The 13,884-nt window shown below is 35.4% G+C and overlaps 2 protein-coding genes across 5 annotated transcripts; one reads left to right on the top strand and one right to left on the bottom strand.

The window, feature by feature from the left end:
- The first annotated feature begins 204 nt into the window (after positions 1–204).
- On the top strand, positions 205–5,060 carry LOC142505625 (galacturonokinase-like). Its single transcript, XM_075618690.1, has 14 exons — positions 205–432; positions 1,238–1,351; positions 1,652–1,723; positions 1,971–2,014; positions 2,403–2,553; positions 2,970–3,035; positions 3,190–3,269; positions 3,408–3,507; positions 3,678–3,853; positions 4,082–4,122; positions 4,204–4,232; positions 4,355–4,424; positions 4,525–4,614; positions 4,698–5,060. Exons 1-14 carry the CDS (start codon positions 400–402, stop codon positions 4,940–4,942), a joined length of 1,311 nt encoding a protein of 436 aa, XP_075474805.1. The 5' UTR covers positions 205–399; the 3' UTR covers positions 4,943–5,060.
- Positions 5,061–5,141: 81 nt separating this feature from the next.
- LOC142505624 (SART-1 family protein DOT2-like) lies at positions 5,142–13,475 on the bottom strand. Of its 4 annotated transcripts, none has more exons than XM_075618686.1 (13): positions 13,351–13,475; positions 11,589–12,488; positions 10,917–11,058; positions 10,546–10,600; positions 10,177–10,290; positions 9,965–10,061; positions 9,817–9,883; positions 9,688–9,747; positions 8,980–9,595; positions 8,012–8,370; positions 6,724–6,944; positions 5,740–5,824; positions 5,142–5,527 (listed from the first exon to the last, which is right to left on the bottom strand). In XM_075618686.1, exons 2-13 carry the CDS (start codon positions 12,467–12,469, stop codon positions 5,453–5,455), a joined length of 2,772 nt encoding a protein of 923 aa, XP_075474801.1. In that variant the 5' UTR covers positions 12,470–12,488; positions 13,351–13,475; the 3' UTR covers positions 5,142–5,452. The 4 variants fall into 4 exon arrangements, with proteins under 4 accessions (XP_075474801.1, XP_075474804.1, XP_075474802.1 ...); XM_075618689.1 differs by having other exon boundaries at positions 10,177–10,287; XM_075618687.1 differs by having other exon boundaries at positions 11,589–12,510; positions 13,351–13,441.
- Between the last annotated feature and the right edge of the window lie 409 nt (positions 13,476–13,884).

Here is a 13,884-nt window from a genome sequence, read left to right as displayed (position 1 = left end):
TTGCTTACCGAGCGCGGACGTGGAGCTGCTCCACGTGAGCACCATCCGTGCTTCGTAAGCACGGATTGAGATATTGTTGTAAATCCTTTTTTTTTTAAATTATTTTTGAAATTAATTTTAAAAATTAAATTATTTTTAAAAGAAACCCATATATAAGACGTGATGTTAATTAATCCAAGTCAATATTCTTTGACATTGATGTCCAATCAAATCCAAAATTTATCCATTCACTACAATGCCCCTTCAACCGACCCTTTTCCTCACAGTTCATCTTTACCATCCGTTGCTGGCTTTTTGCTTTAATTTCACGTAATTTTTGCGAAAATAAACGTGAACAGGAGAGAACCCGGTTCAAGAAAAAAGCCATTGGATTGGAATTTCTGGGTCCTGTTTCGGAAAATGGGTGAAATGTTTTGGCCTTCTGAATCAGAGGTGTGTTTCTTTTAATCTTGATTTGGTTGGTTTATACTGGGTCGTGGGCATTTGCAGTATGCAATGTGGATGTTGCTTTTCTTATTTGGTATATAATTTTCTCGAGTTCTTTATTTTTTATGCAACTTGACTGTTTAAAGCGCTTGAAGATAGTGATTTGACGATAGATTTCATGATTCACAGGAGATCAAAGTATGATTGATCTTAGTATGATTTGTATGTCATAGTGCATTTGGAATCAAAAGAATGAATCTTGTTCTGCCTTTTGTTCTGTCATTGTTCCATACTGATTTGTGGTTGTTGTAACGACTTTTGATGAAATCTGAGAGATTATTTGGGAAAGAAAGAATTGATAGATTATTTTCAAAAGTGTAGTGGGTTTGAACTTAAAGCAAGGAATTTGTCCGACATTGAAAATCCGAGGAACTTTAAACCTGTTTAGTAGTGTTGTTTGGGCATCGCCACTTGCCGTGAACTTGTTTAAGTGAGAACGCATCTCTTCCAGTTGCGAATAAATCTATTTTTCAAACAGGAATGAGAATATACAATATACAGAAGAGGGATTCACTAGATCCAACTATACGTCACCAATCCAAGTTCAAAATTTTAAATGAATTTATATTTCCAGTTTTGATCATTTCTGAAATTGGTAGTATTGAATATTTGGTACCTTTTCTCCTTTTCTATCATTTCTTTGAGAAATTTTAATCGAAGTAAATATGTGTAGTTTTCTACATTGCAAGCAGACTGCTGCAGTTGACTGCTAGCTTAGTTGTATCTTATTACCAATTTGTTATTGTTGCAGTTAAATTTCATCAAGACAAAGGTTGCTGAAATGTCTGGTAGAGATGCCAAAGAGGTCAGAGTTGTCGTATCCCCTTATAGGATTTGTCCACTAGGTGCTCATGTTGACCACCAGGTTTGTGTTTGTGTTCTCCTCTAACTTTTGGCTTAACATGCATGCTTCATCTTTAAGTTAATAAACGGCGACTATATCTGATGTATTTCAAACCAAATTTAAGCTGTAAAGTCACATAATTTTTTGGACATCATAACGGTTATCTTGTACTCAGAATGACTTGATATAGAAAAGTATATTTCCTACCTCTAATATTTCTTTTTGTACATCAGTGCTTTTGTTATTCAGGGATCTGATCTGATTGCTTTTTTTAGTTACCAATTCTCAAATTATTACTCAATAAATGTTGTATCGTCACAGGGCGGAACTGTTTCAGCTATGACAATCAATAAGGGTATACTTCTAGGATTTGTTCCATCCAATGACTCTAAGGTATTTTCTTTTGTAGCTGTGGGCATTGAAAAGACAGTCAGCTCCATTTATATCACTTGCTATTTTGAAGAGATATTGAGACCATAGGAATGATGTAGAATGTCTACGACTTTGTAAGATTCTTCCTATAATGTAATACATCAGTATGGTTGGTTTAACAAATGAGTATGTTTTAGATATTTCACCAGCATCAACATTATTTCCTTGGTGCAATGACTGATGACAGGAAAAATATGATTTTTTGTAGGTTGTAATACAATCAGGACAGTTCAAGGGCGAAGTTAGGTTCTGGTAATGATCAAAAGCATATAATTTGATGCTACTCTTACTTGAAAAAGGGAAATTTTCCATCTCATTGTGCATAATTCGCCATGATATCTTAGGTTCTATAACTTCCTTTTGATGTTGTCAATCATTTTTGCTTGAATTCATTCCGCTACCCGATCAAGAAACCTCTCATCAACTGAAAAGCACTGAATAAGTGGTGCTAAAACAATTGATAATGTTTGAAAGATGTAGTTTCACGAACTTTTTCTTCCCTATACTATACTTCTTTATTCTCTTCTGTTTAGTTGAGATATTAGTGATTGAAGACTGTTTTCTCTATTGAAATCTTTAATTTAAATCGAACTAATTAGTATATTATAAGACATGGTATATTCACACCATTGATTCCCAGTGTAGATGAAATACAGCTGCCAAAGAATGCTATCAAATTGAATAATTCAGGCCAACCAAATGGTTCTGGTCCTGGGGAGGTATATAGCTGGGGAAATTATGCCAGAGGAGCAATTTTTGCTTTACAGAAGAGCGGCAACCATATTAAAAAGGTATATATTTTTCCTTTTATCTTTACACAGTGGATTCAGGATTTTGAAATAGAATGATTTTACTGAAAGATGGAAATATCTTGGTACGCTAGAAATCAAGATGATTTCAAACTGTAAGTAATTTTTCTGTGAGCTAATCCATTCCATTTGATTTGGTTTGCTTTATTTGGCAATCACTTTGTTCAAATTATTTAAAATAATTAGAGTTGTAGTGAATAATATTATTCCACTATTGTGCTGACGAAGGAGTTGAAATTTTCTATGTTCTATGACTTTTTAACCGGACAGCTTCGGTTCTTCTGTATTTTTAAGAGCTCATCATTTATTTGCGTAGCCCATCCATGTGTTATTTCATGATGTTTGGATAGCTCTATTGTTTTCGCTCAGTATAGATGGATCTTTGTATTGATTTACAGGGTATTATTGGATTTATTTATGGTGCTGAGGGGCTAGACAGTTCAGGCCTTAGCTCTTCCGCAGCTGTAAGCATTACTTACTTCTCTTTGCTGGCCAACTGCATTGATGATTTATTTAACCTACCAAACTAGTTTGTTCACTCATTTGTTGTCGTGACTGAGTTGCAAGGCTTTGGTTAAAACTAATGTATTATCGTCTGTCGGATTACGTGCTTGACAGGTTGGTGTGGCATATCTGCTGGCCTTTGAAAGTTCAAATAACCTTACAGTTGATCCTGCAGAAAATATTGAATATGATAGGTATGGTTGTTTGATGTGAAAATTGTAACTTTCCTTCCTTTATTAAGTTCGTGAGGATTATGGATATGGTAATCCTTACAGAAAACAGAGGAAATAACTAGTTTTGTTTCATAATTTAAATAATTTTCATGCAAGCAGGCTGATTGAAAATGAATATCTTGGATTGAAAAATGGCATACTCGATCAGTCAGCCATACTGCTTTCAAGCTATGGATGTTTAACTTGTATGAACTGCAAGGTGATGATTTCAATTCAGACTGCAGTTTATTATTGGTTTGATTATATTTGCATTTTCTGCTTTTCAGTGTCCTACCATTAGTTGCATGTTCTGTTCGCCACAACTACTAATAACACAAGATTTCGGGATTATAGAAAAACTTTCTTCTAATTCTTATTTTTCTTGTGCAGACCAAAGAACACAAACTCGTACGGGCTCCAGAAATGAATAGTCAATGTAACATCGGGATTAACAAGAAATTCAAGATTTTGCTGGCATTTTCCGGCTTGAAGCAGGCATTGACAACTAATCCTGGATACAATCGACGAGTTGCAGAATGTCAAGAAGCTGCAAGAACTCTGCTTCAGTAAGATCCTTCGTCTCTGTTATAGATTGGACTTTTGCTCAGTTTACCATGCTATCTTCTGATAACTGTGGCCTTTTGGAATTCTAAACACATGGCAAATAGAGGCCTTTTCAACTTGATCGTAATTTGCAACAATCACGAACAATTCAATTTTCTGCACATAATTACTGATGAGGTAACAATGCAATCGCGTTAATTTCCTTACTGATGCATTTGTTATAACTACAGGGCTTCAGGAAATGAAGGACTAGAGCCTCACCTATCAAACGGTACACAGACATAACTTTGTCGTTTCAAATACTCTGTACAACAGATTCCATGATATGTGTAATCTGATGCTTTTTGTTCAGTTGAGTCCGAAGTTTATGAACAACACAAGGTACTTATTTTAATGCATTCTTATAGAAACATTTATTCTATTTACTCATTTACTGTCATGGCTTTTATACTTCTAGAGACATGTTAGTGTGTTTAAAGCTAATCTTCACAACTTGCTTCCAGTGCAAATTGGATCCCATTCTTGCTAAAAGAGCAGAACACTATTTCTCAGAGAATAAGCGAGTTTTGAATGGTACCATTCTTTGTAAACAATTTTCCCTCCTCTCCACCAGCTGCTAGTCTCAAAATTTGATGGGATTATTTTATATTTTGATTGGATGCAATAATTTAAGGGCTCGACTCTTGGGCTTCTGGGAATCTTGAGGAATTTGGAAAACTAATCTCAGCATCTGGTTTGAGTTCTATACAGAACTACGAATGCGGTATGATTGACTTGTATATTATCATTTTCCAATCCTTAGAAAAGCATGTAGAATGGTTCACTTTTCATTGAAATTCTTTATAGGTAGCGAACCACTTATTCAGTTATACGAGATTCTGGTGAAGGCCCCGGGAGTGTATGGAGCTCGATTTAGTGGAGCAGGATTTCGAGGCTGCTGCGTTGCATTTGTAGACGCTAACCATGCTTTAGAAGCAGCGTCATTTGTCGAGAAAAAGTATACCACCCTTCAGCCGAAGCTAGCAAGCCAGATTAATGAAGGCAAAGTAGTGCTGATATGTGATGCTAGTGATTGTGCTCGTGTAATTTGAACCACCATTTGGCTGCTTGCATTTGTTCATTTGAATGTGTATACAAAAAAATTATCTGGGAAAAATAAATACTTTATAAAATGCCATAAATATGCTTGATGACAATTCATACAAAGAAGGCCATGTACAAGTTATCCAGTGTAGGAATGTAGTGTTAAGTAATAAATTTTAATATAAAATATCATTATTAGTGTAAATATGTGAAAAATTGCATCATCGTTAAAAAACCAAATAGTTTCTGTTCGAATACAAATTTTTCATTATTTTAAAAGAAACAAAGACTACGAACCAGCTCAAGTAGCCCTACATTTTTCGCCCGATAACATGGATAGATAGATTGATTACAGTTCAAAATGGAACGTAAAGAAATAAAGTAGATATTTCAATCAAATCTACGGTCACAAAATCTATAAATGCCATATGGAGAATTGGTGACTCCAAAGTTGATGTCTAGCACGCGAAATAGTACAATTCAAAGGCGGGGACATGATTCTGGCTACCTCGTGTCGCTCAAGTTTTAGGCTTCTTTTGGGCAGCTGCATCTCCTGGCTCGGACTTGCGTTTGATATTTAAAAAGTGCTCGACCTGGAATGAAAATAGTTATTCGATACTACGGAAACAGAGACAAGGTCATAAGGGAAGTACAATGTAATTTTTTTTTTGAGTGTGTGAGGAAGCAAATCGAAAGAGAGAGAAGGCCGGAGGAGTCCTCCAACATATGTGTCAACACGAACACCCCGCAAAGAAAAAGTGAAACTGAAGACTGAAAAAAAACTCATAATCTTAGCAACACGGACCTTCCTATTACCAAGCATGGGGGTTAAGCCTCCAGCAAGGTCTTTCTCAACTGTTGCAAAGCCACTTCCAGTATCAATTGTTTGACTGAAAAGGAGATGATTGAAATAGTAAGAAAAACAGTAATAGCATGGCTCTAAACAGAGGAAAGAACAATATAACAGCAAAAGCAGCGGCTTAAACAACATTTTTTGCATATAAAATGAGCAGAACTATACACAAGCAAAAATCAGTACACATTTTGCAGATCCCACGACCAATAAATTTACTTCGCTGTCCAAATCTTTAGCATAAATTTTAGAATTTTTCCATGAAATAGCACCAGATTTTATAAAATGCCCCACAAATGCCAGAATACACAAATGCGATTTTTCCTCATTGGGTGCTTGTAAGAAGGCAACTCCACCAAAAGAATTGATAGTACTATATTGCACATGCAACTACTATTTGTGTTATGTTTCCAGAACTGTAAACAGGGATTTGGTTGGTATTCTGATGCTTGTACAGTGTTCTAAAATTGGCCGGCACGGAAAAAGTGCTAGTCGGCTATCCTAGGCATCCTTGCGGCCTAGAAGGCGTTAGGCGGCCCTAGGCGCCGACTAATAGGCATATGCATCCTAGGTGCCACGGCCGATTAGGGCTTTTAGGTTTTTTTTGTCTTTTAAATTAAAAGCCCAATTTAAAAAAATGAAAAGTAATTATGGAACAAAAGTTGAGTACATTTGTGATATTCTATTAATTGTGTAATTTTGGACTTATTTTAAATTTGATGTTATTTTGTTGGAGTTAATGCATGCGATTTATTATGTTGATATCGTGAATTCTGCCTAGCGGCGCCTAGTCCCTACCTAGGCGCTTTTCTAGGGCTCGACTAGCGCATAGAGAATTTAGAATCTTGTGCTTGAATAACTCATGACATCACAAAGTTCAGGCAAAAATTAAACTCACAGGATTTTATTGTGAATGAAGAAAAAGGTGAATCATACCCCGTTTTGACGTTCCCACTCAATACAAGATACGGTGTTTGTAGTTTAGCTTGAGCATCTCTCATTCTCTCCACTGAAAGAGATGGAGTGTCTGCATTTTTCATTTGTTTTACTTTTAATTCCTCCTGGTATTGCCGCATACGCTTTTCTTGTTTCATTTTTCCAGGACCCTTCCCATGGAACTTATGTGAAAGAAGCCGAAAAGATTCTTTTGGTGTCAACTGCAGCAGATGAAAAGGCATCCATTAGAGCTTGAAGTTGGCATTCTCATGCTCTTTAATTTAATACCACTTAAGTGCTCCAATACTATGGATAAACTTCGGGGTAAGAAATCATAAACATTTACATAATTCATAAATGAAAATAACAATGGTATTCATTTGAGGAGATTCCACAATAAGAAGTCATTAAGTAAAAACTTTGACAAGAAACTGAACAGTGGAAAACCATTGCCACATCACCAACAACATTTCATGAAGTTATTCTTTCAAAGCAAACCAATAATATCCAAATCAACGATGCTGTTATATCAAAAACTCTAAAATTAAAAATATCAGAAACAACAAATACAATAAGATTAAAATTCCTTCATGGAGTGTTCAGCAAAACCTTGTTTTGTGATACATCAAGTATGAACTCAAATCTTGATCTTATCCATCTGATCAAAGTTTTGCTAGCTGCTAGGTGGTTCTATCGTAATCATCTTCTCTTAATATGTTCCAAAAGAGTTAATGAATGGTTGCAATTCAGTAACACGACAAAACAAAATTTTTAACATTAGTTTTAAGTCAATAGCAAAAACAGATGACAGATTGAAGCATTTTTAACAATTTTACTACTCTTGAATGGTTCAACTTATATCCCATTTGCCAATCTGAAATATCGGTTCTGTAAAGACATGTTCAATAGAGTTCAAATCTAGTTTTGATATCTTACTCCTACAGTTCTTATACGTATGTCAGGACCCATCTATCACAGACCTAATAAACTAACAAATATTAGCAGAATAAATGGTTACAAAGACAAGAAAGCATAATTTCTTCCTCAAACTTGGGAGTGGCGACTCTTTAAATGATCAATCATGTACACTAACCAAACCATCTGTATAATGAGCTAAATAACAGAAATCTACTGACAAATAGTTTCCTGCATCAACTAAACGAATCCTTGTAGGTAAATGATAAGTGGTTATATACCAAAACTGCAAAAAATAACCAGCAGGCAGCAACAGATAATACATATCGAATGTACTGAAAGTTAAAAGACTTATCTATAAAAGATCACTCACAATTCGTCCATACTCATCGGTCCTCTCAATGAGTATTTCCTTAGCTCCATCATTATCATAGATGCCAACGAGTTTGCTTTTCTTTTTGTCCATGTTTCGACCACCCCATTCAATAGTTTCTTTGAGTGTTCCTCGATCTTTTAAAAGTTTGAGAGCCCCAGCTAGACCCTTCCCAACAGCAGATTCGTGAATTGTTTCATCTGGAACAACCTCTTCTTCCTCCTTAGCAGGCCTTTCATCTTTTGCAGTTTCTTTTACCTCTGCCCAGCCAAGATCTTCATCTTTCATTTCCTGATCAGAGGTATCTGGTACTGCATCTTCCTCCATGAAAACATCTTCCTGGTCAAACTTTTGAGCATCTGAAGAGTAAACAGTATCAGAAATACACTTAACAATAAATCATGCTGGAGAAATCAGTCAAACTAAAAAGAAGAATAAACTCTAGAATCATGGCTGATTGTTTGAAAGGAGAAGAAAAATTAATATTACAACCATAAAAAAGATACCACTTAACAACATGGAACTCGATTTACCAAAAGGAGAGTTGTGGCAAATGCAAGCATAAACAAATTCCATAGACAAACAAAGGGAAAAAATACACAAGAATAAACTGAGATTACACATAACATTTAATCTTATGATGACACTGTTGATAACCACAAATAATGTCAAAGCAGTATACTGGGTCCAAACCAACTAGCACCGTCTTAAGTATACAAGAAAAGAGAATTTAGAAAAGAAAAAAAAAAGTTGCCAGGAGAAGAGCTCATAGTCTGTTCTTTTAGTTGAAACATTTTGAAACCAACAAGGTTTAGTGGAACAATGCACATATCCTACCATTTAATCACTGCTCACCCCAGTATCATCCCCTCTCTTCTCACTTCCCAGAAATATTGAACTGCATTTCTAGTGTAGGGAAAGAAAAACAAACAATGGAAGAAGAGATGTGATGAATCACAATTGAATACCTTCATCAATCTGCAGACCCCAGACAAATTCTTCCACTTCTGTGAAGACAACCTTATTCTCTTGTTGGTCTCCAGACCCATAATTTGAATTGTCTGCTGGGGAATCATTAGTGGAAGTAGCAAGAAAGTTTGCAACATGTGGAGCAGATTTTTCTTTTTCATCTTGTTTTTTCAAGGCTATTTTTCTTGCCCTCTCCAACGATTTTCGAAGCTCATCATCATCATCACCGAACACAAAAGTGTCATCTTCTTCTGTTTGTATGAAATTGATTTGCTCTCGTCGAAGCGCTTTAGAAGCCTCATCTGCTTTAGCATATGCTGATTGGTAAGCATTACTTCTCTTTTCTGTCTCCATCCTCTCTTGTTCCTCCCTAAGATTTTGTCTTCTCCCATCACTTCTTGAACCAAGATCTCCAGCACCTAACCCAGAGGATATCGCCTCTGCTTCAAGGGCATTTAAGTCCAGCTTATCCTTCTTCCTCAGGGACTTCTTTTTCTTTGGCTTTTTAAACTTCATCATTTCTTCCTCAGTGTAATAATCTGTCGATATTTTCCCAATTGAATTGAGATTTTCGCTTAGATTGCTAGTAGGAACCCCCTGTATTCTTTTTCGGAGCTGTCATTAAATTATAACCTCAGCCAACATATATTTGGTTTAAATGTAGAAATTTTAATCTAATTAGTGCAAACATCAACACAACAACTTACCTCTTCCAATTTTCTTTCGGCTTCACCAGTGAAACGTCCACTTGAATCAAGAGTTACCCCCTGTCACCAGATAAAGAAAGTAAACATGTGCACAATTACAACTGTAAGAAAGAAAAGAATTAAATTAACCTCTTCTGTGACAGGATCATCATATTGCGAAAGCATTTTCTTCGGGACACCAGGTTCGTCATTAAACCTAATTTAATGACGAGAAAGAGAAAGTTAGGCATCTAGACCTCATATAAAGTGATTAAGATTAACATTTGATTAATCCTACTTGTCATCATAAACACCCGTTTTCTTCTTTGCGGCCCTATAAGCTTCATCCCTTCGTTTCTGTTCACCAATCTCCACATTTTCAAGCATATCAACCTCTGGTATATACAACGTAACGTCACCTTAAGATATCTGAGCCGAAAAATACCCAAATGGTAAAAAAGGAAAAATTAAGCACAAGGATAGATGAGAAAGGAGGAACCAATGATTCACCTTGATTGACGTCACTGTCTGCAAGTATGTTCTGATCTTTGAGTGTCAAGACAACTGCCCCACCTTCAAGAACTTTATCGAGACCATGAAGAATTTTGACCCCACCTAAATCTTCTGCCAAAAAAATGAAGACAAATGTCCTAGCAAAGCTCATAATTAAACAGCCACGGAATTAATCACGGAATTCAGTATCCAAATTTTACAATTCAAGAATCAAAATACACATTTCTTTTTCGAAGTGACAATTTCAAATCAGTCATGAATTTCAGATTAAACAATAAACTTCTCACATTTGTCTCCAGGCACCAAAATGAATGTGTTATAACTCAAATTCAACAAGAAAAGAGTATGCATGATTATAAGACATACCAGACGTGTGCTGTGTTATTTTCTCATCATCGCTTCCTTCATCATTCATATTGTCCTGTTACAAACGAAGAAATATATGATCAAAGCTTTCCATTCAAAGGAATGTACTTTAATCTCTAAAACACGCCGAATTTTTCTTCCCAAATACACGTTCTCATAATACTATTATTGTCATGAGAAAACAGAACATAATAAAATAAAACTCTAGCACAGCATTAGATGCGAAAATATTATTTCAACATAATTACACTTTATATAATAATTTAACATACATAAATTATATTTCATAGTAAAATCTAATATATGTGCATGCCATTTGTTATTACTCAATTATAAAATACGAAACTCTATAAAAGTTTCAGACAATCTACCTGCTCTTCAAATACTTTAGAAAGCTGCAATGCTCTTTCCTTTTCAGAAGTCGTTTTTTGTTCGATTTTTCGGCTCCTCTTCACCCATGATAAAACCTCAGAAGCACCTTCTGATGGCTTCTTCAATCTTTCTTCTCGCATTCTATCAAACAAACAACCATGTTAGGTTTATTGATTGTTGACTGATGCCTCAAATTTAAAAGAAAACAAGAAGTTATAATCTATTCATGGTGAACCCTGCAAAATACATGTGATCCTTGCACATTAACAACTAAGAATGGAAGCTAATTATGCCTCTTCTAAAGGTGAAACTAATCACATCTAACAGTCCAATTAGATATCACTCAATAACCTGACATCTTTAATTTCTCCCGTAAATGTCTTCCTATAGTGCATTCTTTAATCATAAATTCAATGCAACCATAAAGCACCACTTAACTTCATAAAGATTATTATGTATCTGATCATCATGGATAAAATCAGGCATTTTTTGTAAATTTGAAATTTGAATTAACAGACAAAAATATTCCTAAAATATGTAATTCTTGTTTTGTAATAAAAAAGCACACAAGGGAAGTGCAAAAACTGCCATGAACGTAATTTGCATATTAATAGGCGGGGAAAAGGAACATAGTAATGAATCTTAGCAATAAGCAGTAAAAAGTGACTTACTTTAAAATGCGTTCTTCCAAGTTTGAAGATTCAAGAGGTACTACAGCAACAAGCACAGCATCAGAATTTTGTTGGCGCTGGAGAATTTTGGGATCATTATCATCATCAGGGATATTAACCTCCTTAGTAGATTGATGATCTTGAACATGATTAACAACATCCTCCTCCACACCTTGGCTCCTTTCACGACCCCCATCCTTCTGTCTACGATCACTCCTACCTCTGTCTCTCGCCCTATCCTTCTCTTGAGCTGTCTGCTTTTCTTTCTCTCTAAATTTCTCCTTCCCTTTGTCTCTCTCATCTGCCTCTTTAAACCTTTCTCTGCCATTATCCTTTTCCCTCTCCCTGTCTTTTTGCTTTTCCCGCTCTTTATCTTTTGCTCTATCCCTTTCCTTTTCCCTGTCTTTATCCTTGTCTTTATCCTTGTCTCTAATCTTCTCACGGCCTCTGTCTGTATCACGTCCTCTATCACCATCCTTCTCCAAATCTTTCTCCCTCCTCCGCTCTTGCTCCTTTTCCTTTCCTCGATCCCTTCTTTCTTTATCTCTCTCTCTTTCCCTGCGCTTTTCACGATCAACGTCTTTATCCATGACTCTATCTCGAACCTCATCTTTTACTCGCTCGTCTCTGTCCTTCCTTCTACTCTTATTGGATGCTGAATCTTTATTCTCTTTCTCTCTTTCCTTCGAGCTCTCAACCATCCTTAGTCTTTCTTTATCCCTACTTTTGTAATCTTTCTCCTCCCTGTGACCATTGTTCTTATTATTATCTTTGCTTCGTTGTTTACCCAAATCTGCTTTTTCGTCAGACTCATTTCCTTCTGAATCATCGTAGTCTCCGGTCCACCTCTCCTTTGTAGGAGTGTCATCTTCAACCAGCATCTCAGCACTACTGTCACACCTAGATTAAGCCAAATATACATCTGCTGTCAACAAACCTAAAGAGATCAAGGTGTGGTGGATATAATAAGCAGAAGTATGCATTAACGGATTATATTAATCAATTGGCATCCACAAAATGCAACGTCATAGATACACATTAAATGTGTATACAATGAGAAGCATTCAGGAGATGAGCACACAGCCAATTAGTACCTTAGAATAGAATTTGAAATTCAGCAAAACTATTCATTGATCTCCACCCAAAGAAAATGTTCGGATATAAAGAACACAAAAAAATTGAACAGTCACAAAACTGTTTGCAAAAGGGTATCAGATACAATATTTCACATACCTTATCAGATATTAATCAAGTTCAACGAGTTTACATTTAAGTTCCATTGTTAACCTAAAGCTGGAAACTAGAAACCACGAAAATCAGATCCTAGATACTGTATTCTCATTGGCAGATAAAATTGCACACCGTATGTGTTCGTAATCACATCACATAAAATACAAAAACATGAATTACAGATATCACACAACCAGGTCCAATGACCTCACAAAACACCGTTTCATAAAAAATTCTGACGTAAATTAAATTAAACTAAAATCTAAAAAAGTCCCATTCCCGATCCATTCTCCTCCAAATTTCGTTTCAGACAGAAATTAAAAAATTGGTAGCTGCAATTCTATGTAAATATAAACAGATATGAACATACACACAAAAACAAAGATAACCAATCTGCCGGTTAGCAAAGCCAATAAATTAGGGTTCCGATCGCAGAAATTTGTACAAAAAAATAAAAATAAAGATAATTCTCATTAACCGCAAAGGTAAATCAGTTAAATGGCTAGATTGAAGCTATATTTTTCGCACGCACCTTCCAATCAAATAGAATTCTGGACCGCTGCAATCCAACGGGGAGAAGTAGGGAAGCAGAAGGCAATAAGTGCAGTCCCCAATTGGCAATTTCTCAGTTAGTTATAAAACATTTGTCACAATATCTACGTATTTTTACTATTCTCTATTATTTAATAAAGCCCCTACCTCCATTCTGTAGAATAATTATTTTGGTCCAAAATATTTTACGTACATAATATACTATTAATTTTAAGTTTGAATCCGATACAAAAGAATTATTGAAAAAATACGGAGATAAACAAGAATAATGAAATATTTAGATAAAAAAACTGTCTAAATATCGTCTAGACGTTAAGTGGTGAGTATTTGTTCACTTACCATCTATTTCTTTTTAGAACATTGATGGTGAATATACGTTGTTTACTCGAGACTAAGTTATTTGTTGATTGACTTGCTAAATCTAATTTCCCATTTTTCATGTTGCATTATTTGTGTAGATATAGATTGAAATGTCTTGGAGTGTTGGCTAATGTTGCTGAGATTCACTTTCTAA

This window comes from Primulina tabacum, chromosome 10 (assembly GCF_025594145.1).
Source record: "Primulina tabacum isolate GXHZ01 chromosome 10, ASM2559414v2, whole genome shotgun sequence".
Taxonomy (NCBI): Eukaryota; Viridiplantae; Streptophyta; class Magnoliopsida; order Lamiales; family Gesneriaceae; genus Primulina; species Primulina tabacum.
This window is presented reverse-complemented; position numbering and strand designations above follow the sequence as displayed.

What these genes read in the sequence shown, in the direction of transcription:
- LOC142505625 (XM_075618690.1), top strand. Translation starts at nt 400, where the DNA reads ATGGGTGAAATGTTTTGGCCTTCTGAATCAGAG. An exon ending in GAAAATATTGAATATGATAG is followed by an intron (nt 3,270 to 3,407) that starts GTATGGTTGTTT and finishes TCATGCAAGCAG; the next exon opens with GCTGATTGAAAATGAATATC. An exon ending in GCTGCAAGAACTCTGCTTCA is followed by an intron (nt 3,854 to 4,081) that starts GTAAGATCCTTC and finishes TTATAACTACAG; the next exon opens with GGCTTCAGGAAATGAAGGAC.
- LOC142505624 (XM_075618686.1), bottom strand. Translation starts at nt 12,469, where the DNA reads ATGCTGGTTGAAGATGACACTCCTACAAAGGAGAGGTGGACCGGAGAC. An exon ending in CTAAAGTATTTGAAGAGCAG is followed by an intron (nt 10,601 to 10,916) that starts GTAGATTGTCTG and finishes CGTTTGTAACAG; the next exon opens with GACAATATGAATGATGAAGG. An exon ending in CCGATGAGTATGGACGAATT is followed by an intron (nt 6,945 to 8,011) that starts GTGAGTGATCTT and finishes CATCTGCTGCAG; the next exon opens with TTGACACCAAAAGAATCTTT.